The sequence below is a fragment of the Agelaius tricolor genome, unplaced genomic scaffold (assembly GCF_023055355.1).
Source record: "Agelaius tricolor isolate 1412-34295 unplaced genomic scaffold, bAgeTri1.0.p SCAF_6, whole genome shotgun sequence".
NCBI lineage: Eukaryota > Metazoa > Chordata > Aves > Passeriformes > Icteridae > Agelaius > Agelaius tricolor.
In genome coordinates this window covers 53,411,372-53,438,996 of record NW_027269266.1, presented here as the reverse complement: position 1 = coordinate 53,438,996, position 27,625 = coordinate 53,411,372, and the positions used below count along the sequence as shown (strand labels likewise).

The following is a 27,625-nucleotide window of genomic DNA, read 5'->3' as shown; positions in this document are numbered from 1 at the left end:
CTTAATTAAAGGATGTATGTAAAACCCATGGATGGTTTCAGGTTTTGAATCTAAACCACCTACTTATAGCAGCTCTAATACTTGAAGCACCACAAGAAAGGACTGGTTATTTTTTGTCACTTCAAAACCTGAAACCATCCATAGGTTTTTACACACATCTTTAATTTAGTTATTCCAGCCCATGTACCCTTTTGTAGCACAACCTTACAGTATATGTTGAGAAGAAAGCATGTTTCTGGCAATACTGAATAATAAAGTAACACAAAAACTGTTAGTCTGAGATGGGAAATTACACCTATTATTGTGAAGTTATTTCTTGCCATGTGACAGCCAAGTCCTCTATTCAAACACAAGTACTTAGTCTTTAGCATACACAACTTCCTTTAACTGCCATGCCAGATTTAAAATCCCTTCAATCCCAAGTAAATCATATCTAACAACACTCACATAGAATAGCATTCTTCAAGCATCCACAAAAATGAAAAACTTCAATAAAAAATAATTTCAAACTGTTGAATTAGTACCACAATAATGAATTATCTTGTTGGGATTTTTTTCTCATGCTACTTTCTGCATATCCAAAGGCTGAATTACTAGATCTTATATTTTCCTAAACTTCAAAAGTATAAGCACTTACCCAACACAACCTGGAGCATGGGACTGTGGCTATCTCTCTAGGATGTGAATTATAAATATGTTTGAAGAGTGTTGAGATTACAAAATAAAATTTAATTTGCAGTTGGGAAAAAACAAAGCTGATCAGAGGGCAAGCAATATCTGCTTTTATTTTATTCACTGTTAGGTAAATTTCTAAAGTGTTTTTATCATGCCCAACAAGGTTTATTCTCCCAATCAAATAAAAAGAGAAATAGCTTGAAACGTGGATTGTAGAAGAATGGTTATGTTTTGCATTTTAAAAAGATTTTTCCCATTAATATAAGAAGTTAGGAAATAAGAAAAAAATTATAACAGTCACATACTGCTGTAAAAACAACATTGTGTCTTAATTACAGTAGTGCTTCAAGACTATAACTGAATTAGGAATAGAGGTTTGTGAACAACGATACTCAAACAGAATTCAAAACTGTATCAGAAGGTTTTGCACTTCTTAGTTTTTAATTAAGTTTCTCTAGTGCATACTCTGTGTCTTAAACTGCACACAAGAAGTACTGATTTTTAACAATATTACCCTATTGACAAGGTTACCGACCACAACATGCCAACAAGTAAAAAGAAAAGCCAACACGTAAAAAGAAAAGAGAGAAAAGTAAGTACTAACAAAGGGGTAAGAAATAAAACATTAGAACCACTGAAGAAATCTCCCAGGGAACAAGGCTTTGACAACATACTTTAGGTTTATTGCCTTAGTCACAAGCTGTCTTTCCTTTCATACACAATTTCTTTATCTAATATAAGCAGTGTCCAGTCATACCTGATGAACAGTCTGTATTTACATAATTAATCTTTTACTGCCACATTGCTAATCTAGGTGGATGTCCCAAGGCATTCACAATCAACTTACACTTCTCATCTTTTTTTGGTGTGTTCTACTTGGGTAGTTCTCCCTTCACATAAATAGTACCACAGCTAGAAAAGTATGCAGCTAATCATGAGTGAAAGCAGGGCCAGGAACTACACCCCATTAAGGTGCCACCAGTCGGCAGAGGAACACTCCCACCATATGCAAAGCAGTGCTGCTGAGATTAGAAACATGGAGTATTTAACCATGTAGAGATTGATCACTGGTTATTATGCATCTCATAATGCATCTCTAAATGCATCTCATTTTACTGTCACCAAGAAGGCAAGTAAAAACACTTTGCACTTGGGTTTGCATAGCCCTGGATGATTCTGGCAAGCCATCAGTTTCAAGAGGATGCAGATTGTTCTTTCTCCCAATTAAAGAATGCTTGCCACAGTACAAAGAAGTCACAAACAGATATTTGTATCAGCTTTTCCACCAAGAATTGTCAAACTGTCAATCCTGTGTCACCATGTGAGGAAGAGGCATGTTCAGAGAGGAGCAATGTGTCTTGTCTATAGTTAAAGGAGAAAATGTGCATTTCAGAGGAAGGATGATAGTGTAACTAAAGTAATCTTATGAGCATGCAGGAGGTCTGGCTTCAATTATTCAGTCTTTCATTGATTTTTTTGAGAGGCAAATCCCTCAACTTTCTTATAATGTCGGTTCTCATTTGCTCAATGAAACAAGTACAAGAAAATAATGTGATTCAAACATCATCATTCCACAAGTGGCTGCACACACATATAATACACACTTTGTACATGTACACAATGACATATATACTTATACAGCCAGGAAACTGAGGCAAAGGTAAGTTCAGCTGCTTGCTCAAAGATAAGTTCTCCTCTGCAAATGCTTTGTTTAGCTACTGTGCAAGAATTTTACACCTACTATCTGTATCTGATCCCAGTGTGATAGACATTGATAGACATTGCTATAGCACAAAGCATTAGTAACGTACGCAAAATAGCTCTTAACTTTTAACCTACTTTCATCTAATCTGGATAAGATTTCTTGAGATGTTACTGCTGGTATGTTGAGAGAATATCTGTAGTTCTTCACAGACATTAAAAGTAAATTTATTTATTTATTTCACATACTGTGGTACTAAAACAAGCATAGTTTTTAAACACACATTTTATTAGGTAGTTACTTTGTAATGTTGAAATAATAAGATAAAACTCTTCTTTTGACAAGAGTATTCACAAGTAATAAACTTATCTAAAGGGATATAGCAATATCAGGCCACCCCAATGTCTGGGAATGATTGGCATCTGACTCCAAGGCTTTGGAATGCCGAACATTTGCTTTATTAAAACTATACTATACTATACTATACTATACTATACTATACTATACTATACTATACTATATCTATACTACAAAGAATACTAAAGAATATTTACTACTAACTAAAAACTCATGACTATCTGCCAACTGACAGTCCCCACAGCTTGGACCCGATAGGTTAATTAACATAAACAATTCCACCAGAATCCAATCAAGCAATCACCTTGGGTAAACAATCTCTAGACCACATTCCACATGAGCACAAACACAGGAGCAGCAAATAAGATAAGAATTGTTTTAATCATTCTTTTCTCTGCTTTTCTCACAGCTTCTCTCTGTTCAGAGGGCATGTGAATACCACAAAGGGATTATTAAATAAACTACTATTTTAACAAAATGCCCTATATCTATCTGAAAGACCAAATATCAAAAAACAGTCACTAAGGCTAGGTACCTGTCCTAGTTCAAGACAAATTTGGGAGAGAACCCCCAAAGGGGCTCCTCTAGGAAATCAGATCCAAATGACCCCACCCCCCAACCAGTCCAGGAGAAAATACCTCCTTGGAGAAAAGTGGAAAAAACCTGTTTATCAAACAATAAAACCTATATAATATTAATCACTAAAACCCCTTGCTGCTCCAAAAGAGATGAAAACTTGGAAAGTCCCTCCCCGGGTTGCAGCTCAGCTCACTCAGTCTCTTATCAGTTCCTCCCAGTGCTGGAAATGCCGTGGCCCAGGCCCGGTGGGCCACAGGTGGGAGCTGCCGGTGCTCTTCTGGTGTTCAGTCCAGAGCAGGTTTAAAGAGATCCAAAGGAAAAGAAAAAAAATCACAGTCCAGGGAGCTTCTTTGCCTCAGATAGCTAAACTAACTAAAAGCAAAGGAGAGCTCTGTCCCACTGTCTGCTCATCCGCAGACAGCACAGTCAGGAGCAGGAATGTGGAGGAGTGAGTGCAGTGTCTGAAAACAAACTGCACGCTTCTTCTCTCCCCCCTACACTCTCTGGAACATGTCTTAAAGGTGCAAAACTTATTATTCAGCATAAAGAGAACAAGATGATTGAGTCAATATAGTCAATCCAGGACAGTACCTCAAAGTAGATGCATAATTCAGACTAGCAGCATGCATGCAAAAGATGTGTTTAGGTATGCAAAACAGTTAACTGCACACAGAGAGGGACACCAGTACAGACAATCTAATTTAATACATTGGTTTCCTTTAATACAACATGCCTTGCCATTGTCACTGATGCCAGAGTGTCACCCCATTCATCAATAATTTTTCCCCTAAGCAATTCTTGTGCAACTTTTCTCCCAGGAGCTGTTCAGTTGGCTTCAATGCAGCTACTCAGTAATGTGGTGAATAGAAATGTTAGGTCTGTTATTTACCCTTGGAATATCTTTACCATGTAGGTACCATCCAGGTTGCTTCAGACAAGACTTATTCATCTAGGCTTTCATTTGTGCATACATAGTATCTTTTGTTAAAGATTTAGTATTTACAGTACTTCAAAAATTAAGAGAATTCCAGTGACTGGACTCATAAAAATCTTTCAGTGCTGAGTTAGGGTAACCTGAGTTTAATGAAAATACAAACGTCTCGCATCTTGCAGCATAGTAACTATTGTACAGTATCTTGCGAGACAGATGCTACCAATATACTTATAAGTATAATTTAAAAAATTGGCCAACATTTAAACATACAAACATTTCCATATAGTTTAAAAATTTTTACTTATTGCAACTTTTTACTGTATAGTTTATTTTAAAGATAGAATGAACACAGCCGTCAACAAATGTTCATCTCTGATTATCGCTCTCAAAACTGAGAAAGAACACAATGTCTACTACAGATACGTCCAGATAAAATTGTCTTCTAAAATCTCAACAGGGAATAGGACAGTAACTAAAGATATCATTGCTGTAAACACAATTAATTTAAGACATATCTCAATCCATATTTTCCATTTCCTCTCCAAAGAAAAGAAAGAAACATTATTGACATATTTTTTGCTTTGTTTGAAAACTAGAGACTAAACTGTAATCAATAAAAAGTAGCTTTACAATCATACTTTGATGTATTTGATCGGTGAAAAAGATTTGAATAAAAGTTGTACCACGTTCACAATTATCAGAATAAGTCACCTTCATGGATTAGCCAAACCAGAAGGAAATGGCTCTGTCTGGTGTAAGTTATAATACAGCATTGCCCATTGTAACACCAAAGACAGAATTCAGACTAGGCAAATCACATTTGCTCTATTATTGGCATTTGGGTCTGAGAGATGCTAATGACTTCCAATAAATATACATATTGTGTTCTGGTAGTAGGAAATCTTGGAACCTTAGGTTCTTATTTGCAATTTTTCAGCGTACACGTTTGTTGTTTTTCTGGTTTAGACTCCTGAAAATGATGGCTATCTTTTGTCTTTTCTGAAACACATTCTGAACTACAACTCTACCTCTCTCTTGACAGTGGATTACATTTGTCTGCCTGGTTCCAGGATAAGAGCAACACAGCTACAATGACTGTGATGTTCTCAAAGTACTCTGGCATGCACAGCTCTCATTTGGAGGACACTGAGACCACAGAGAACACTCAGTCACAACACTATTCTTGCACATTTGCATAGCTCATTTTATCAAGAAAGATAACAAAGGCATTTGACAAATACTGGACACATGCCACCACTGAAATGTTGCCAATCTTTCTTTTGAGGGTAGAGAACAAGTATTAAATGGCAGCCAGCAAACTCAGTGGTGAAGGCAGTGTTTTGGCTACAACAGCAGCATTAACCATTTACTTGTGCAAGAACAAAAAAAGATGACCAAACTCAATCTTTCTGCAACATCCAGTCAGAATTCAAAAAGCACAGCTTTTAGTGGAGTAATTGGCTGTAGAAAACCCGAAGTTTGAGGCACTGTTGCAAGAATACAAACTTTTTTGGCCTCCACAAACCAAGAGTCTACAAAAATTTTGTGGTGTTTGCTTTGGTTCAGGAAAAGGAAAAAATAGAACAAGTTTTGATTGTTCTTTAAGAAAATAAGGAGACTTCAAATGATCCACTCAGCTTCTGCCTGGTGAAAACTTCATTTTTTGTACAGACAGCCAACTACTTCCATTGTCCATTTCCTCCTCAAGGCTTCCTAGACACCATACAAAATTAAGATCTATCCATGTTTGGGGGTAATACAGGTTTGGTGTTGAATCACAGAAGTTAATTATCACCTGATTGCATTTTTAATATTTGTAACAGGATAATATTGAAAAACTTATTCTAGGTCTACTGAACTTAAAGTCTGTATCAAAAAAGTAGTACCCTGAGAAGCCTACATGTGAGATAGCAAGTAACAACTTACTTAAAGAGACTAGATAAATGTGTAACAAAAGCAATAAAGTTAAAAAGTTTATCACAAAACCATAGAGAATGCAATGCTTCAAGGACTACAGAAAGAGGAATTTCAAAGAACCCAAACAAAGTCACTTTTTGCAGTTTTTATGGACAGACAGGACAGGTATGGGTTATTAGGCTGCTAAAAACAGAGATCATATTTTTGTGAATGAGACAACCTCAAAAATTCAAGGAAAAAGGTGAGCAGGACATTAGTAAGTTTGAAAAGATAGTGTTGACATGTATTTAAATAAAGGAGAGATTACGAAGATGAAAAAAACAAGAAAGAAATTAGAAGAAATATAGACTTCTTAAATTCCAAGGCAACTGTTGCATCCCTCTACATCTCTACAGAGAAGATCTTTGTGATCTGTTCTCTTGGGTTACAATGTAAGATGTACACTAAATATACCAAAAGTATTCTACTCCCATTGATATAAGCTGTTAAAATGGGTGGAGCAATGTTCTTTATCTTCTCCGTGACTTAGCCCTGATAACTCCCTCAGGAGAAGCAGGAGCCACCCTGGGGGACCATCTCTGCTCATGGGCCATCAAGGTCTCTCAGCATGACTCACAGAATTACATCAATCCATTGTGAGATAACCCGGCCTGGGGGAGGAACCAAGCATTTCTGGATATAATCTGAGGCTTGAAATACCACAAAAGGACCACCACTGGATTCCAAGAGGACAGGACTTCTCAATAACCACCACTGGACCTCCAGAGAAGGACCAGACCTTTTCTACAGGATCACCGTTTCAACAAGACAACATCCATCACTCCAGTGGTACTGCAAACACCATTTAATTGGACTGCTACCACCACCCTGACCAACAGGGTATCAGGTCGTATTCTGACTCTGTCAGTTAAAGACAGTGTTTCTGTACTTTATTGTAATTTTCTGCCTTTATTGTAATTTTCCTATTAAATTGTATTCTGATTTGGAATCTCTCACAGAATATTTGTGTGGAGTTAATTCCTCTGCTGATTTGCTTTCAAACAAGCACAGCTGTGAAATACATCATTCCCACCAGTAGTGCCTAGTAAGTGCTTTCACAGCAAGTTGATCTGACTGCCTTGTTTATCTGAACAATTATGATTCTTCATTTTTGGCTTTACCATAGTACATAACGGTTTATTCTTGGAATTATATGTGCAGAAAGGAAGGAGCATGTGAATTCAGAATAAACACAACTTTCACCACAGATATGAAATGCCACTCGGTTTCAATAGGTTTCTCTGTCCCCACCTCTTAAAACAACATTCAAAGTCATATAGCTTCAAAGTCATATAGTCCAGCTGGGGGACTTTTCTTCAATTGAAATGTACTCTTACTGGAAAGATTATATATAAATAGAGTGGGGGGAGAGAGAGAAAAATAAAGATAGGAATATATCTACACACATATATAAGTGTATGCATATATATGTGTATATGTACACATATATATTAATGTATACTTTGGTCACAATAACCCCATGTATCATTACAGTATGGGGACAGAGTGACTGGAAAGCTGCCTGGCGGAAAAGGACCTGGGAGTTCTGGTCAACAGCCATCTGAACGTCAGCCAGCAGTGTGCCCAGGTGGCCAAGAAGGCAAATGACATCCTGGCCTGTATCAGCAATAGTGTGGTCAGCGGGACCAGGGCAATGATTGTTCCCCTGTACTCAGCATTGGTGAGGCTGAGCCTCAAGTACTGTGTTCAGTTTTTAGCCATTCACTTCAAGAAAGACATTGAGATGCTAGCAAAAGTCATGAGCAGGGACAATGAAACTGAAGGGTCTATGGAATAAATAACATAATGAGTAGCAGATAGAGGTAGGTTTTTCAGCCTGGAAAAAAGAAGGGTCAGGGGAGACCTTACTGATCTCTACTACTACCTGAAAGTAGGCTATAGCAAGGGGGGAGTCAACTACATCTCTCTGGCAGCTAGTGACAGGACAAGAGGAAATGGCCTCAAGCTGTGCCAGGGGAGATTCCAGTTGGACATGAGGAAGAATTTCTTCACTGAAATGGTGGTTAAGAATTGGAATAGGCTGCCCAGGGAAGCAGTAGAGTTACTATCTTTGGTGGTGTTCAAGAAATGACTGGATGTAGCACTTACTGCCATTGGTCTAGTTGAAAAGGTGGTGATTGGTCAAAGCTTAGACTCAATGTTTTTGGAGGTCTTTTTTACCTTGATTTTATGATTATGTATATATCTTTGTCTGTGTGAGTGTGTGTGTGTGTGTTTGTGTAGGTATGTATAACAGTCGCACTGCTCCCCTACACTGAAATCCAAAGAGCCATAATGGTATTTCCCTAGGCACCTCGGGGTGGAAACTGTAGTGTTGGGGTTTTTTTGTGGGTTTTTTTTTTTTTTAATCAGTTTTATTTCATTGCAGAGCTGCTACTCCAAAACCTGACTACTAGGAAAGGGGGTTGGTGTGATGACTGCTCAGGAAACACTAGTTAGATACTGCCACCTGAGCTGTAAATGAAAGGGAGAGAAAATGTTTTGGGGCTTGTAACATAATACAGAGCAATCACTGGGAAAGATTAGGTGCAGCATTTAGAAGTATTTATTTTTTTCTTTCACTGGAATATGATGGGCTTTATGTTTTGGACCATTTAAAAAGACTTAATGTTTGAAGCCCTAAGTAAGAGAAAGGCTCTCCTTCCAAAAAGGGGAAAACTTTTTGATTTTACTATATAGATGAATTTAAAGTTAGCTTTAGTCTTGGTTAGCTTCAAATATCTTCTGAATGCTGAAACAATATGTGAGGCAATGGCAACTACTCTGTGTAGGGGAATACAAGTGTTCTTTCAAAGACACACAGTCCCAAGTTATTTCTCCTAAAATCTAAAAACAAGTCTTCAAATTCTCATTTTAAGACAAAAGGCAAAAATGTACTGTGTAGCACACACTGAAGAGCAAGAATCCTCTGGCTAGGCAAACCCCCCCCCCCCCCCCCCCCCAATACGTGGGTGTTAGTCTCCTTGTCCTTCTCTCCACAATCTTCTCAAAAATCCACAAAGTAGAGGTTCTTATTACATGAGACATCCAGAGATCAATTTTTTGACCCAGGAATCTAGAAAGCAATGCTAGAAACCTCATTTTAGACAAGTCAGAGTTTGGATACCATAGGGACAGGCTCAGCTCAGAGACATGCTTAATGTCAAATAAATAAGTTTTGATAAATGTCTATTTCCTGTGTTAAACATACCACAGAGAAACAAAATAATGTTGCTGCAGTGAATATAAATGAATATAAAATCTTTGTTTTGAATATCACTTCCACAGCTGGCTCCATGGATCACTCAGCTGCCCAAACGTCTAGCCTAGTGCTCACTTACACATTCCCTCTTTGATAACATTTTGTGTTTTCAGTGCACTTAATCTAAAATGATATGGATGACATAATTCACTTCACAACTCAAGCCAGTTCAAATATAGGAATTTCAATCCAAAACACTGTAAAGCACTACTGTCATTAATAGAATATTTATTGTGTTATATCACACTTCAGTTGTGCCTTTGCATGGTGTATACCTGGTCTAGATGTGCATAAAGACATTTTACCCGAAGGAGACTTTGTCCTGACACATTGCTTCAATCCTGACACCTGAGGGAAGCATGTTTGGGACAGCACTTGCCAAAATAAACTAGCCATCACTGCCTTTCCCTCCTGAATTGTTGCCAGTGCTTGTGAAACCACAGGCCTATTTAGCATGTGCGTAACTGGCCTGAAGGAAAGCAACTTCCTGCCCTGCTCCACTTTCCACAAGTATCAGCAGGCCACCAAAGAGGTATGGGCCAATCTCCACATAAAAAAGCAAAATATATTGCTGTGGGCAACAGTATGAGAGCTCCTCCTGCTCCTTCCTGCAAATAGACAACCACAGGTGAGGCATGAGTGGGGAGAGAGAGCTATGCTGCAGAGAATCTGGCAAGTATGAGAGCATGTCCCCACAGATGCCTGCACAAAGTTATCCAGTAGATGAACAAGACAGAAAAAGCCACAAGTTGGGCTGTCCAACAAAATAGGCGAAAATGGGGCAATCCTTGCCAGTCTGCCTTATGCATGGCATCTTGTGGAAGTCAGGGAAAAGCTGCTCACCCTCTCTGAATCTGTAGGCACTTTAAACCAGAGAAAGCCCAACATCTACATGAAATATGAAAATAAATATAGAAATAAAGCAACTCAAAAACTGATCAAGTTCATGCTAAAAAGCTTTTTATATGTGTATAAACATGGCTGTGATCTTGCATATAAATAAATAAGCTTTTATTTGAAGTGAAATAACCAAACATTTAACATCACTTCCATTGACAAGAACCCCCTAAACTATGCAATTTTAGATCTACAAATAATGAAATAATTACTATCTTCATCTTAGTATGATGCACAGTAAACTTATTCTGTTTAAAACAGAATTTTGTGCTGGAATGTCCTTGAGATCTCACTCCTGCTAATGCTATTAATTCTAGCAGTGTGTAATGTGAAATATTTACATGTATTCTAGTATTCTTCTGTAGCTTTAAGGAACTGTCTACTCCATTTGCAAAACATCAGCATGTTTGAGGGTTTGTCCTCTTTTGAGGTGTAGTTGTGGAGACAGCAAGAGCGTACTTTCCACCTAGGGCTGAGACATGGGCACTACCAGCACACTCTGTACTGCTGCCAGTGTTCAGTTCTGTTACAATGAGTTTGCTCCAGCTCCTGCTCTTTTTTGTGTAAACAGCTGCCTTCCAGCACCACAGTTTAGCTCTAATTAACTTAATAAAAGTATAATTTATTTTATAATCTAGTCCTTAAACTTGGCTAAATTCTCACTCTTACTGGCAGTTCTAAGATATCCAAATTGCTATTTAATTAAAATCTGTTCTTTCATTCCACATTTAAAAACTAAATTCTAACATAAAGTTGGGATTTTTTTTTTTTTAACTTCTTCACACACAAAATTTAGGAATGACTGTAGGATCTACTTGGTGAATTTTGTCTAAAAAATATTTACAATCAGACAATTAAGATTCCTCCGTAGGACTGCAACTTTACTGTGGGAAATAGTAAACATAAGAAGATTTCAGAAAGCTGGAAATGTAGGCCTTAGAAACAGAAAGAGCAGAGAAACTTAGAACTAGCTGAAGCTGCAAAGTCTGAAAGTAGAAAAAGTTACAGCGGTATAGTACAATTGGTATTACATTGCAAAACTCAGATGATTTGCAAAATGCATTGTTAAATTTTTCAGGTATTTTTTCTAGCCCAGAAATTGTTGCAAGCAAAATTGAGTTTTAGAGAAAAACCCATGCTAAGTGAAGAACCTTTAAGTACTATAACTCTCTTCACTGATGAGTCAAAGAAGATACATAAATCAGTGATAGTATAGCTAAATCAAACAACTAAAACATGAGAATCAGACATTCAAACAGTAGAAGGGTCTCCTCAGATTGCTGAACTAGCTGCAGAAGTTAAGGCTTTTCAGCTCTTTCTACAACCTTTTAATTTGATTACAAATTCTGCTGATCTTACTAATGTAGTTAAAAGAATAGAAGGACCAGTTTTAAAGGATGTTAGTAATGATACCCTATATCGTTGTCTTTCGTGTCTTTATAGAATTTTACAATTTTACAGAATCCACCGATATTTTGTTTCTCACATTAGAGCTCATTCTTCGCTTCCAAGATTTATAGCAGGAAGAAATGTAAGAGCAGATAAACTGACAATGGCTGTTTCAAACACTTTATCAAATATTTTTAAACAAGCAAAGCTAAGTCATGCCTTTTTTTCCCCAAAATGCACAAGAACTTGTGCAGACATTTCACATTTCCAAAAGTCAAGCTAAAGCTATCATTAGTACTTACCCTGATTGTCAGCTTGTGCCACCCCCTGTTTCTACAGGAACTGTCAACCGACTAGGTTTACAAAGCCTACAGTTATGGCAAACAGGCATCACTAAGTACCCTTCCTTTAAGAAATTTAAAAATGCCCATATGTCAGGATGGATGACACATGGTGCAAAACATCAGATGCAGTCTTCGCTTCTGTCCACACAAGAGAAACAAGTAATCATGCCTGTCAACATTTTTCACAAGCATTTGCTTCACTAAGTGTGCCCCAAGAAGTAAAAACAGACTACTGCCCTGCATATATATCCCAAAAAGGGGTCACATTTTTAATAGATTAAGGTGTTTGTCACACCTTTAGTATTCCTCACTCCCCCACAGGTCAAATAATTATTGAAAAGACACATCACACAATAAAATGCATTCTAGATCAACAGAAGGAGGCAGTAGATGCAACGCCACAGATGAAATTAAGCAAAGTTTTATATGTTTTTAACTTTTTGAACAGCTCTTTTGCAGAACCTGATCCACAAATTTTTAGGCATTTTTCAAATCACACAGGTGAAACTGAAAGAAAATCCCCTTGTTTTAATTAGGAGTCCTGAGACAGGACAAATTGAATTCCAACTAATAACTTGGGGTAATAGGTATGCTTGTGTCTCTACAGGTACAGGACCTAAGTGGGTTCTGGCAAAGAATATCAAACCATATCGCACATGAGAAAGGGCTGACGAGTCCAAGAGCAGAGAAACAAGTATGCAGATGTGAGCCAAAAAGAGACACTACAGGTCATGCCTGGCATATCTGTGGAACCTGCAAACCTTGATTTTATGTCAATGGTAAGTGTGTGAATTGTTGGTTTCACAGAGCTCTTTTGGCGAAAGTGTGGTTTCCATTGTGTTATGTTACAGAATAAGAGAAAGTGAATCCCCTCATTGGATTTTTAAAGGTGAAATTACCTCATTTTTAACACAGTTGATTAGTCCCCAGGCAACTTTGGGAAGGAATGAAAGCAGAATTTGTGAGTTGAAATATATGGGGAAATCTTTTGCCAAAAAATAGCTCACAAAAGATATGGAGTGAAATTGAGTGTTACGCGGGTGCTGGCTAGCTTTGCTTGCTTCTTGCAGTGCAGATTTGCCTGTGGAACAGCCGAAAACAAATGTTTGGGTGACCTTAGCCAAGGCAGGCTCAGACACCGTGTCTGTCCAATTCAAACCCAGAAAAGCCTTTTTCAACTTGTCTAGTCAGTGTGCCGGTAAAAGATTGGCTGATACCCATATATTATGATCCCTTGACCAAAAAGCAACTTAATAATAAATCAGATGAGGTTGCGAACAGGAGCAATCCTGTGGCTGATTGGGACATTTGGACCAAAGAACTTCCCAAAGCACTTTCTGAGCCCCAAGAATTGGAGATTCTTAGTTCCTTAACAATAGATTTATGTCTTACATTTTCCGATAGCAATCAGTGAGAGAATGATCCTCCAAAATACAATGTCACTGCCAATTACCCTGCTTACGGAAACGTGAGTTTTTAGTCTAATTAGTCAGATAGTTCGGGTGGACTTTCTGGGGCTGATCAATATCCACAACAATTACAAAAGGATATTGGTTCATTTGTGGAGATAGAGCTTGGCAAGGCATTCCATCACAACTTGAAGGCATTCCAAGCAGTATTGGACAACTTACTGTGCTAGCAACTAGTGCTAATAGAGTCATTAAGAAAAAACATAGAGGAAAAAAAATTGCCCATCAACATGAAGAAAATTGTAACAGTGATTTTAGGCCCTGGAAAGCTGCGGAAAGAGTTTCAGCGGGTTTTCTTCTACCTCAACTTGCTTCTGCCGTGACACTGAAATAGTTAGATTGAGTTGGATGTTGGCTGAGCAAACAAACCAATGCCACATCCATTGCAATCATGTCATCAGTGTTAGACATGCTACCCTTCCAAATAGAGCAACAACTGATTTTCTTTTACTGGCACATAGACATGGTTGTGAAGATTTTGAAAGATTGTGTTGTATAAATTTGTCTGACCATTCTAAATCCATCCACAAAAGCATACAAAAGCTGAAAGTTTTAACAGCCTAAATCAAAGAAGATGGTAGATCATGGTTAGACAATTTGTTCAAAGGATGGAGCTTTGCACCTTGGTTAAGGGAACTTTGTAAAATAGGTTTGTATGTGTTGGCTGTTTAAGTGATGAAACTAGTACCTAGTACCTGATGAACTAGTACCTGATGAAACTAGTATACTTTGGTGTATATGACAAATGACAGACAAAACTATCAAAGGAATTTTTATGATACAAGAGAGAGATGTAAGAAACAGGATCACAGAAAGTTCCCAAGATCATACAGAGATGTGGATGTAAGCATAGACATAGATGAAATGCTTTGAATTAAGACCTTAGAATGGATGAGACTTATTAGAACAGTAAATAGTAACCACTACCAGATTCGACCAAATATTTTACGACATTAAAATGACTGTAGTATAAAATAGCAACACCTCAAGCAAGAGAAGTGACTCAAACAAGCAAAAAGACATATGTAGTGCAGTAGAGCTATGTAATGCAAGGTAGTCCATAAATGACAAAGTTAAGAAGGTTTCTTTTGGTTGTACTGAAGGGGGGAAATGTGAGAAATAGTAAAGGGAAGAAGATTTTCAGAAAGCTAGAAATGTAGGCCTTAGAAACAGAAAGAGCAAGGAAAATTAGAACTAGCTTCAGCTGCAAAGCCTGAAAGTAGAAAAAGTTACAATAGCAAGCAAGGACATTAAACAATAGCTTGAGTTTTAGGCTTGGCTAAGATGCACCTTAAGACTGCAGGAAAATATGCTAGCAAGATAGTAGAAGGTTTTAAGCTTAATAATGGTCTATTGTGTATTGTTAATAGAAAGGAGACAAGCAAGCATTGTATGAAGCAGGTGCACATGTTCTTTTAGTAATTGGCTAGAACAATTGTCTGTAAGCTTTAGCAATACACCATTGGCTAGAAAGTTTTTCAAATGTCCTGTAACAAAGAAATCTTTGGCTGTACTCTGGCTGTATGTGAACTTTTGCATACTTCCTATTGTCTCAACCATGTAATGAGGCTAAAGCTGAAATAAAAGTTCAAGGAATGTACCCCAGCAGTCCCTTTCTGTTTGTGTCCCCAACACACTTTCCCATGTCAGTTTTATATCAACTTTAATATTACCATAATTTTAATAAATACAGTAACTACTGAGTGTGAAATATTACTTATATATATTTATGTATCAAACTAAGATAAATTAAAATACTGGCTGATACTACCAGTTCAGAGTTTTAATCACTTTTCTCTAAAATGAAACCTTAAATTATTGGATCCTTTAGTAATCATGCAAATCTGTGGATGAAGTACTGGAGCTCATCTGGCAAAGCCCAACTGTCATCTCTGACTCTGGGCAAGGGACCTCAAATTCCTTTGCCTCAGCACATATGCATGCAAAACCAGCTATGTAACCCCAGTTATAGCTATTTGCTGCTGTTACTTGGCATTTCTCTCAAAGCTTTCATGCAACAAAATGGCAGTTTCTTCACATGTACTGAATGATCCCTATAAAATTTAAAAGAGCTTGAAGTATCAAGATTAACCCAGGAAGCAAAGAACTGTATTTAACTGTAGTGGAGATCAAGAACTGAACTTGTACAAATTTTACCTGAAGACTCATAGGGTGATATTTCTCTTATCTTGCACATTTTCAAACAGTTTATTTCATGTCTTTTTATGACAGGAAATGAAAATATGAAATCAGTCATATAGGTATCAGCAGCAATATATCCTTTATCAAAACTGTGTGTCATTGAGACATAAGCCCTGGACCTCTTCCAATCTTACATTTTTTCATTCTCATGATTATTCTTCTATCTTAATTGCATGGGCTTTTTTTCCTTTGACTATTTCTCTATTACACAGAAAACAGAAATATTTCCCAAATGCCAGAGAAATAGAAGTTATGAGACATTCTAGACTGTGGTCAGACATTGTTTTCCAAATGAACATGCCTAGTAAGTACTTAGAAATCTTCAAAACTAATTATAAAAGTACTTTAAATCTATAACCCATATAAAATTTATATATTATATTATATTATATTATATTATATTATATTATATTATCTGTAACCCAACTATACACACATCTGCATAATTTAAAATAAGAATCACATGGCCAGTTTTAGGTTTCTAAATCCATTTTATAGCTTCACAACCAGCAGCAATATGTCCAGCACATTGGGGCTGTGGCCTTCTGTCCCAGCACAGATGGCTAGTTGAGCCTGCAGCACATATGCTACTAAACAGTGCAAGTCAGGGTCCTGGATTTCTGCCATGGGAATCAAAATAATGATGGACTTGTTCCCATGTGTGCATTTGATATTTACTTCTCCCAAAGAAAGTCCCTAACCTTGACTGTGGTCTTTTGAATTTATGGATTGGTAACAGGGAACTGAAAAATGAAAACACTTGAAGTTCCTTACCCTTCATATTTACCACACCCGGCTGCTGTCAAGTGTTAGCATTAGCCCAGTTTTATACTGTAACAGTGCTTGGGTAAAAGAGCTGCACTTTATCAAAGACGGTATGAAGGCTGTCTTTTAACAGGTCCAGATGCTTCTTGCTCTGTTAAGGCATTTTACTGATCTGGAACTCTTTGTCTGAGGGATCTGAAAAATATATTGCTGTATAGTCCTCTCCCAAAGGCATCTATCTCTTGGAAAGTACCAGCTAGTTTTTCCAAGACATGTACTCTTTGCTGGTCAGGCAAAGTTGACCTGATTTTCAGGAAATTCTGTTCCAATCAGTGAACCTCAGTCATCATAAAAACATAGAAATGCAAAGTATCTAAGTGTAATAGAACAGCAGATTTCTATGAGAGACCTTCCATTGTCCTGAAATGGTTATTGGAGGTTTCAACTTTTAATAACCAGGCTCTAAAAAACCCCACTTTTTCACTTCTTCTTTATGTCATTAGTCCTTGCATGTCCCTCACAAAAGCTTGTTTATTAAATTGGTTTTGCTAAGGGCTTCTGTAATGGAGTAGACAATTATTCAGCTCCTAAAGAAAATTGATGTTAAATACAAGGATAAATTTATGCTTTTCTTCCCTGGGACTAGGTTTGGTTTTATGCTGCATCTGTTATCTTACCTTCCATAAGAGCACAGCCAGCAACAGGAAGATGAGAATTCCCACCAACAAACTGATGGCAATGATCCATCCGACAACATACCCACGAGGCTCCAGATTGTGCAAGGCCTCAAAGACCACCTACATAGCAATTAGAAAAAAAACTTTTTAGAATTGGAAGTTGTATTGTTTTCTCTTGTACTTATCTTATTAAACATATTGTATGGTGGCCTCACTGATCATATTTCATCTGTCAAACAAACAGGGAATGCAGCCTTAATTTAGTGCTTTCTATCAATTTTTCCCAAAGGATTTAAAGCTTTCAAGTGGATTTAGAGTAGTCATGTGGTGGATCCAAGAATATCAGTCTCCTCTCCAACATAACACCCTGCCAAGCCCCAACACTGAGCTTGTTCAGGTGCTGGGCCATCAAATGTGCACATAGTTTTGCATGAAAAAATCCATCCCTTGGATTGGCAGGGATTGGCATGACACCTTGCATGGATTGTTTTACTCATCATGTTCTGGCCCTGCCAAACCCCCAGATGCTTCACATGAAATATTCATTATGAACTTCTGTGGGTTAGATTTTCTCAAGTGAATTTCTTCCCGCTTGTTATCAGGGAGATGCTGAGGGTGGCTTTCTAGGTAAACAGACAGTGATTAAGAAACAAAAGGAATAGCCAAGCACCCTGATATACTGTTGAAATGGTTTTGAGGAGGGCAACAGGGATTTGGAGTTTTTAGCTGGGTGAGAGTAGTCATTTCCCAGCTCGGAGCAGAGACAGTCAGAGACAGTCACGTGGGGTTTTTTTCACCTAGGACTTCTCCTGCACAGTGGTTTAAACATTGCCATGGAGCTCTGCCTGCCACCTGCTTTTAAGCCCATTGCTTGCAAGAGAGAAAGAGTTCTGGCTGCCCCATTGACTGAGACTTCACCAGCTACCAGCACCGAGAGAGACAAGCACAGCCCCTGTGGGTGCCTGGGGGAGTCATTCCTTTCCACCCCCTCCCCAAAGCCACTGCGTGGTGAGATGCTTGAAGCCAGAGCTGCCCTCGCTAGACCTCTTCTCTGTATGGTAGTGCAACATCATGATAAATCCTTGCCTTCCTTCCCAGCATGTACCAGCTCCAATTAGCAACGCCAAAGACTGATCACCACTCGCATGTGTGCCTGGCAGAGTAATTTTCCTTTTCCTTTCCCTCTCTCTCACCTGAGCTGCTAGTATCACCACCAGGGAGGTCCCCTTCTTGCATCAGAGTGCCCCTGAAGCCACGACGGAGATACTGAAACTTCTCTGCCTCACCTGAGTCACCATCACCCCCTGTTGTGGTTGTAACTGCACCAAAGGGGAAACAGCTTAACGGGCAGAAAAAGTCTGTTATTAGTTTTTTTAAAAATCACTGTTGTTATAAATGATCGAATAGTGAGCCAAAATGATCAAAAATTTAGCAAAGATTTATTAATTTGTCTGCGAGACAGAAGTTCGGTCTTCAAAACCACCACAGCCAAAGAGACAGTGTCGAGCCCGGGATCAGCGCCAGGTGAACATGGATCTGACCTCCCGAGTGTCAGAGTCTCCCCCTGTTCATGCTCGCTGCTTCCTATGGCGAGGTTTTATACAGTTTATTCTGCCCGAGGCAAAGATGACCAAATTTCCTTTGTGTCTCTTCACATGCATCGATGTTTCTTTCCATGTGCAGAGATGGAGAAAAGCTGAGTTCAGGTATGCCATCGATGTCAATCAGCTTCAGACGAGCCATGTATTCAGATGTATCATTTATTGGCGCTGCTGACTATCCTGATAGATGCAATCGGCAGGGCGATAATCGCTCTTGGGTGGCTCCCAACAACTCGGGAAACCAGCTATCATCGTTCTGGAAGCTTCTATTCTTATGTTAAGGCGTCAATCGTTATCTTAACTTGTGTCAGGGAACTAGTTGAATCTAAATAAGACAGCTGCTCCCGGCCAGGGTGGTCAAAAGACATGGTTTGGATTTCACATATTTTATACCATACATTAATAGCATGAATTATCCCTATCATATATTACATTGTTGTTGTTTGTTCTGTCTTGTTACATATACATATTTGAGTAATGAACTGTTCTTCCTTTTCCCATATTCTTGCCTCAAAGCTCCAAAATTTTTGAAGTCACAGGAGGGGTAATTTTTGCATTCCAGGAAGATTTCCACATTCCTTGGCAGATATTTGTATTTTAAACCAAAACTGCTTGTTAACTACTTTTTACCCCCCAAAAAACTGGACAACTCATACATCACTACTAAATACAAATCATCCTTGTTATGCTTTACAAGACACATTGTGTGAGAGGCAAGGACACATACAGTCATGGGTTTTTCTGGAAATGCTGAGAGCTGTTCTCTTCTCTCTTTTTCTATAGCATGTATGGCAGGGAAATACAGACAACAAAGAGCCTTTGCACCATCTGTCTCAAAAAGACAATGGGAGCAAATTGCATTATTCATATATACTATCTGAATTTTCAACTTCTTATTTCAATGAAAACTAGTTCCTCAGTAGAAAACTCAAGAACAGCTCTCCTCAGTGAAGGAAATTTCTATGTTAAATTTTGCAATATCCAGCAAATGCAGAGAGGCAGCAGGGGGGCTTTTTAAGATAATTCATTTGCTTTGTCTGGCTTTGTTTTGCAAGACAAAGTAGCTGGTTTTCCTCCCCCCTTCACAAACCACTTTCACCATCTTTGCTTAAAAATGCCAAAACCATTTTGTAGATGTTATAAATGGGTAATGCGATGGTTGGGTCTCACAATTAAGAGATGAATATTATGTGTATGTTAAGAGAAATTTTATAGATCCATAGTTATGTTATTTTTGTATGTTCTCCCCATGCACTTGATGATACCATTGGTTGCCTTGGCCACAAAGGCTCACTGCAGGCTCATGGACAGCTTGTTGTCCCCCAGGACCCACAGGTCCTTCTCTGCAGAGATGCTTTCCAGCAGTTTGGCTCCCAGCCTGCACTGGTTATGTTTCTCCAGGTGTAGGACTCTGCAATTGCCGTGGTTGAATTTCAGACCTTTCTTTTCTGCCCATCTCTCCAAACTCTTGAGGTCTTTTTAAAAGGCTTCACAGCCCTCTGAGGTATCAGCCACTACTCCCAACTTTGTGCTGTCAGTGAACTTGCTGCCCCTTCCCCCAAGCCACTGATGAACAAGTTAAACAATACTGGGCCTGCCACCAAATAGCATATGTGAGCTTGCTACCAAGCCCCAGGATTGAATGACAGGGGCTTCTCCCAATCAGGTCTCTTACGAAGCTGCAAGCATTTCACTGGCCAGATCCCGAGGGAGCATGGAGTTCAGACCAATGACAACATACAGACCAGGTCATTCAAAATGCCCTTTATAAGGAAGGGCTTGGAAAAATAAACTTTCTCTGTGCCACACCAACATCGAGGGTGAGTGTCTCTGTCTCCTTGCTCCTCACCTCCCAAATGTGACTTAACACGTGGTGAACCCCAAAGTGATAGGAACTCAGCAACACAGAGCAAAGGAGACACACAGTGTTATAGCTGGATTTTGGTCTACAAACCAAAACCAGATTAACAAACAGCCTAGAAAAGGAAAGTGGGGTGGGACCTGGATTACAGGGTGTCAAAGCCTGGATTGGTGTTTGGAACCAGAGAAATACAGCAGGAAGCTGGAAACATGGCATAAAAGCCAAAATAGTGTAAAAACCAGATTTCCGGTGTAAAACTGGGACTCAATGGTTAGACAGTGGCAAAAAACCCCCTCGGCAGACAGCAGAAAGTGCTATGGGGGTTTAAAAACCTGTTTTGTGGATAAAATCTAAAATAATTCGTGCTTGTGTAAAATATACATGAAATAAGTAGTGCTTGCACAAAAAATCCTTAAAGATATAAAACCACAAGCCACAGCCGGGGAAAAGATTGCTTCACAGATTGCAAAACCACAGATGTCAGCGGAGAGAAAGATCTAATTAGCAAACAAAAAGACGTGGCTCCAGGGGGAGATGGGCCCTTTCCCAGGACAGTCCAGAGACACCCAAGTGATGAATACTCGATAAGTATCTACAATCAAGATAGTCAGAGCTGTCAAGGGCGTGCATCCCAATACCAAGTTCCCATATCAGAGATCAGCATTTATTATTCATCACTTCCCAGAAATGGTTTTGTCCAGTCCAGCACAGGGAAACTGAGACTACATGAATATGTGAAGCGACCAGAAGAATAGGAGAAACTCTGCCCCAGGTGGAAAAAACTATAAAACTAACCCAATGGAGACAACATTCGTGAACAAAGGGGATCTGAAGTGGTGGAGTTTGGATCAGTGTTCACCCACCGCCGATCCTGGGCTTAATGCTGTCCCTTTGATTGTGGCTATTGAAGACTGAATCTTGGTCGCAAAATAAAAACCTATTTTTTGATTATTAATTAAAAAATCTTTATCATTTATTACCTATAACAAAGACCATGGGAGCTTGGATGCTGGGACCAGAAATCTCCATGATGAAGGTACTGATTTTCTTCTTTCAAAAAAGAGGGATTGTTTCCCCGGGGAGTGGGGCAATACTGGCAGATGCTGGCATTATCTAGGGAGTCGGCAGGACGGATTGCAAAATCCAGCCATGTGGAGAGATGGCGACCATCATAATCTCAGCAGGCTACACAGCCTCGGCAGCTCTGAAACACCTGTTGTAATCACTATGCAGCCACTTGAGGACCTTATATTGTGGGACCCGGCAAGCACACCACGCTGCCCTGCTCCGGGGGACCAGACTGTGGAGCGTCCGCTCCAACCCCTTCTGGGACCAGGAGAAACTCAACAACCATTACTATGTGCCACGTGGTCAATGGGATCAGCCCCACACCCTCCTCAACTGACCCAGCAGCACACCCCATCCACCCAATATCATGGGGTGGGGTGGGGTGGGGTGGGGTGGGGCGGAGCGGGGTGGGGTGGGGCCCCGCACCTAAACCAGCCTCTAAGGGACACAGCCAAGCCTCTGTGGAGCCTGGCTGCACCTCCAGGGGGAGCAGCCCTACCACCAAGCCTGCTTCCAAAGAGCTGCAGAACTCAGAAGCAGAGCCAGGGAAAAACCCTTGCAAAGGTCCTGCTTGCAAAAAGGCAATGCAGGGAGACAGGAAGGGGTGTGGTACCGGAGGGACAGAGAGGGTCGAGTCTGCCTGAAGAGATGGAGTCAGACTCACGGGTTAAATGCCTCACAGCAGCTGAAATCAAGACCCACTGTCATCCAGCCAAGCGAGAAGCCAGCAGCTGCTTGCAAATGGATGATAAAGAGACAAACAGACACTAAGTTTCCTTCCCTACAAAGCATTGCAACCATGTTACCCCTTAATAAATCAAGGTTTTAATTTCCCAGAAATTCTAATAGCCTGAAAACATTTGCAAAGGGTAAAGAGTTCATAATACAGTATTTGTTGATTTTGTTTGCAATTGCTAAAGCTAAAGTTAATAAGCCCATGATCAGTAAAGTGTTATCTTTCTGTCTTAGACTATTACTGCTGTGCATCAGGAAAGCATTGTGTGTGTATTGTTATGTATTTTTTAAATACTCCTACTAATTATTGTCACAATATTTCAAGGAGGATGGGTAAGATCCAGGGTATGTCCACTGAGATATTCATGTTAAAAACTTTTTGTTTTATTTCGTACTGGACATTAATACAAACTTGTTTCTAAAATGTAGAATTCAGGAAATCTCTCCCAACCAAGTCATTGGCCTAATCAACTATGAATCTGGCTAGTAAAGATTCTGTGCAAAAAAGCTAAACCTTTTTCTTTTCAGACAGGCATAGAGGCTTCGTTCGGAAGTAGCCCTCCAAGTTCGCTCATAGTGAAAAAGAGACCTTGCAGCAACCCCCTACCCTATTAATGCTGTTAAAAATTGCATGCTTTATTTCTATTTCTACTTATTATAGAAAGAAAAAAGGGAAGAAGGATTGGGATGAAGATACACCCCCCCCCTTTTGAGTTTTAAGTGGTGTCACGTTCTTATGTTTTATAATAAGTCATGTAACACTACAATATTCCTATGAAATACAAGGTAAAGGACATTGGGCAGAATTCTGATGTCTTTTCAACAGAACAATGGAGCACAAATGACCACCTACCTCATGGACAGTCAATATAAGGACTTGAATTGTTTATGAAGTATTTTCCTGTTTACAAACTGTTTTTCTATTTACAGATTGTTTTCTGGGTTTTGGGTTCTTCAAGAGATAAATGGGTTACAGGTTGTTTTTAATAGCTGTGTTTTTCTCTAAGGGTTAAATGAGTTAAAGGTTGAATGGTTTTAATTTTTTAGAAGTTGTAACATATAAGCATTGTGCCTGTGGCCTGAGTTCTCCATCAACAGATCCTGAACATAAATGCTGCAGTTTCCACGCAAATTTGGCCCATGCTGTCTTCTGTTGTCCCATTTGCAAAGGGCCTTTGCAGAGGGGTAACAGAAAACAAGTTACGAACTTTATTAAACAAGGAAGGGTGAGATATTACCGAAAAGCATATGTGAGCTTCCCAATCAGGTCTCTTATGAAGTTGCAAGCATTTCACTGGCCAGATCCCGAGGGAGTGTGGAGTTCAGACCAATGAGAACATACAGACCAGGTCTTTCAAAATGCCCTTTATAAGGAAGGGCTTGGAGAAATAAACTTCCTCTGTGCCACACCAACATCGGGGGTGAGTACCTCTGTCTCCTTTCCCCTCACCTCACACACATGACCTAACATGGGCCCAGTACTGAACCTTGGCAGACACCACTAGTGACAGGCCTCCAACTAGACGTTGTGCCACTATAATACTCTGGTATCTGCTGTTCAACCAGTTCTCAATCCACCTGACTAGCCATTAATCCAGTCCATGCTTTCTGACTTTGCATATGAGAATATTGTGAGAAGCAGTGTCAAAAGCCTTGTTGCAATAGAGGTAGACAATACACACTGCTCTCCCCTCATCCATCCAGGTAGCTGTCTCATCATAGAAGGCCATCAGTTTGGTCAATCATGGTTTGCCTTTAGTGAATCCATGTTGACTACTCCTGATCTCTTTCTTGTCTTCCATGTGGATAGAGATGGCCTCCAGAATGAGACACTGCATTACCTTTCCCTTTCCAGAGACTGAGTTATGCTGATTGGCTGGTAGTTCCCTGGATCCTCCTTGGTGTTTTTGAAGACTAGGGTGATATTTCTCAGGCACCTCTCCTGATCACCATGACCTCTCAAAGATGACCATGAGTGGTCTTGCTTTGGTGTCATGATAACAAGACTTGAAAACATAGCAAATAGACATGAACTAAGCGCTACATATTTAGCATTATCCAAACATATTCCCATAACTAGTATTATTATTCAATAACAATATTGAAAATAGTTCTCAAACATGGACCAGTTCTTCAACCAAGAAAAAATAATTTTTCATTTTAGATAATAGCACAAAGCCTTTGTCAGACTTTTAAACATATTTTGCTGAACATAGAGCCTCTTAAGCAGCAGACTGTCCCTCACACCCAGTGTAAGGGAAATACCAAATAGGGATCAAACACAGATCTTCTGCCTTCCTTGTTGCTGGGGTTTAAGATTCTCTCAAAGAATTTTTCCCCATATATGTTACTAGGAGACAATAATGACCAGGTACTTAAGAGAGAGAAAAGTGGCCACAGCTCAGGGAAGGGGTCCAGCTGGCTACTCTCCCTCCTGGCTACTCTCCCTTTTTACCTAGAGGTTTCTCTGGGAAGGGCAGAGATACTGCAAGAATTTGGATGGGAAAAGAAAGGGCTGAGGCAGCTGCTAGCTCTCTCTCTCTCTCTCTCTCTCTCAGCTTCAGAGAAGGACGGTTGAGCTGGAGGGAATTCACTGCCACCACTGGAACCTAGCCCACTCCTGCTTCTTCTGCTGTGGGGTCAGCCTCTGCTCATGAGTTCCTGCTGAACTGGGAACCTTATTTACATCCTACCTCACTGAAAAAGGACTTTCACCATCCACTCAGGTCCTTCAAGGGAAACCCCAGGATCCCTAAACCCCCTCCTCCACCAAGGAAGCCTCTCCTGGCCATGTTCAGGAGCCCCGTTCAGGAGCCCAGCGGCCACTGCCCAGCCCCCACTGTTTTTTGCCACTGCTCCGAGGTTTATTTGCTACACTGTAACTCACACCCCTGCCCTGCAGGGAGGCCCCGCAGTTCCAGCTACAACTGTTGAGCTTCTGATACATCTCATCTACCACCCTGGGACTTTGCTCATCCCTGCCTTCCCAGCTTGCCACTCTGAGGTTCCTGCTACAGCTCCTTTTGCTATCCAGAGGGGGCAGAGGGATCGGCTGAGTGAGTTTGCAAGGGAAGCCCCCTTTCCATCCCTTTCTGCCGGCTGCGTCCGCCATTACCGTGTGGAGAGAGGCGGCGCCACAGCGCCCCCTGCAGCTGCAGGGGAATCATTGCACCTGCCCTGCCTGGCCGGGAGCCAACAGCGCCCCTGCCGGCTGTGACCGTAACTGCACCAAAGGGGAAATGGCTTAAAGAGAGGCAAGAGATTATTTACTGGGATTTTTGTTCACGTTTGTTGTTGTTAACATTGTTGTTGATGTTTGCCTTGTTATGCATACACACCTTAGTAAAGACCTGTTATTCTTTATCTTTTATCTTTGCCTGAAAGCTCCTTAATTTTAAAGTTATAATAATTTGGAGGGAAGGGGGTCATATTTTCCATTCCAAGGGAGGCTCCTGCTTTCCTTAGCCAAGACGCTTGTATTTCTAAGCAGCTTGGAAAGATGATCTGATGTGGCAGTGCAATTTTCACAGATGCTAAGGTTAGCATCCATCTTACAGACACAGGTCTTATGACTACTTCTTAGATAACAAGACATTAATTTCGTTTTCCTTTCTGCCTCTAAAAAACCCAATCTCTTTACATTTCAAGTATTGCCAACTTTACTTAAGAGACCTTTAAAGTAGTCTCTGGTGTCTTCTTTCCACTACTCAGCAAGCAAATGTTAACATATCACAACCTCCAGCACAATAGACCTATATGCACTTCATCCTGCCAAAAGAGAGAACCAGAAAAAGCTGCAGAGATGAAATAATATGTTATCTCTATAGCGAGAGCTTCACATTTCAGGTCTGAAGCACACTGGCTAGAAGACCCTGGTTGTAGCTTTTGCAGTCACAGCTTGAGCTAATAGGGTAGAGCAGCAGCTTCTTATCTGTCTGGTTTCTTCTAGCAGTCTGGAATCAACACACATGCATAAAAAACCCCATTCAATGCTCTGTAGTTTGGAGAGGAGTACGGATGTTGTGCATGTTAATGTCCCTAGCCATCTCAAGTCCTCAAAATCTGCCTGCATAAATACACAGCAACTGCAATGAGTTCTGGTGAAGAAGGTACCAACAACAAAAATCCCAAGCCAAACCCAAACTGAATCAGACTAAGCAGTCAGAGTATATTGTGTATCTGGAGTATCAGGAAGAAGACAGTACAGTCAGTGACAGGATGCCAGGGAAGCAAGCCATCCCTGGGGGGAAGGTTGGAGGCAGAGGGTAATTGGTACTAAAGAGAAGTACACCATCTGCCACCTGCTGCTGGACCCACTGGCCATTGCGCAGTCTCTAAAAGCTGTTCTTGGGCAAACTTTGAATTCCCTGTCCTTTCCATCCCAGCAGCACAGCCTCTACAGGGTGGGTAACAGTTTGGGAGCACAAAGCAACCTCCATCTCAGCACAATTCCCACAGCTCTGACCTATAGAGAAGACAGAAGTGATAAGAGTAGGGTGATGATGCTGAGGATAACGAGCGTGATGTTGGCAAAATATCCCAAAGGGTGCAGTAGGGGCAGCAGGTGGTTCACAGAAAGCACATATACAGTTAAAAAATACAGAGTGGATTAGATGTTTGTTTTCAGATTCCAATAAAATGCCAGGGAAAAAACATGAAAAACATCACTGTCTTGACATATGAGGATTTTTAGTTTCATATTTATCTTTTCCATTTTGCACTGTACATGCAGGATTTGAAAGTGGGGAAGCCCAGGAGGCAGTGCAGCTTGCCATTTAGCTTTATGTAGCTCACACCTCAATCAGGTTTTACGCAGTGTAACTGCCCTTCTGGAAAATAACTGAGATTTCCACCCAACCACTGATTTTTGCAATGCCAAACACAGATGTACAAGAGCACCTACCAGTTCATCTTCTACCTGTGCCAACACTTGCTATATCCTGATAGCTATTTCTTGGTTAACAAATTATGAAGAAACAGAACTTTTGTTTTTAAGAAGTTTTAGAACACCTTATTTCAGTAAAGCATGTAAGCAAGAAGTTAACTGAGTAGGAATTTTTGAAAGTAATTAAAGTTCATACTCTGTCAAAGCCCTTTTTGGAAGAGGAACAGACTCTGCACTGGTACTCAGAAAGAAAAGGAACATACTTCA

The 27,625-nt window shown here is 39.9% G+C and overlaps 1 protein-coding gene across 2 annotated transcripts in view; it reads right to left on the bottom strand.

Moving 5' to 3' along the window:
• The window catches only part of ITGA9 (integrin subunit alpha 9), a 237,138-nt gene that overhangs the window by 13,799 nt on the left and 195,714 nt on the right, over positions 1 to 27,625 (bottom strand). The window contains exon 27 of one of the 2 annotated variants that reach the window (XM_071429848.1): positions 17,209 to 17,328. The exons of the other annotated variant lie outside the window; for it this stretch is intronic. Within the exon in view, the coding sequence (XP_071285949.1) occupies positions 17,209 to 17,328 (120 nt within the window). The remainder of the gene's footprint in view (positions 1 to 17,208; positions 17,329 to 27,625) is intronic. 2 annotated transcript variants of the gene reach the window in all.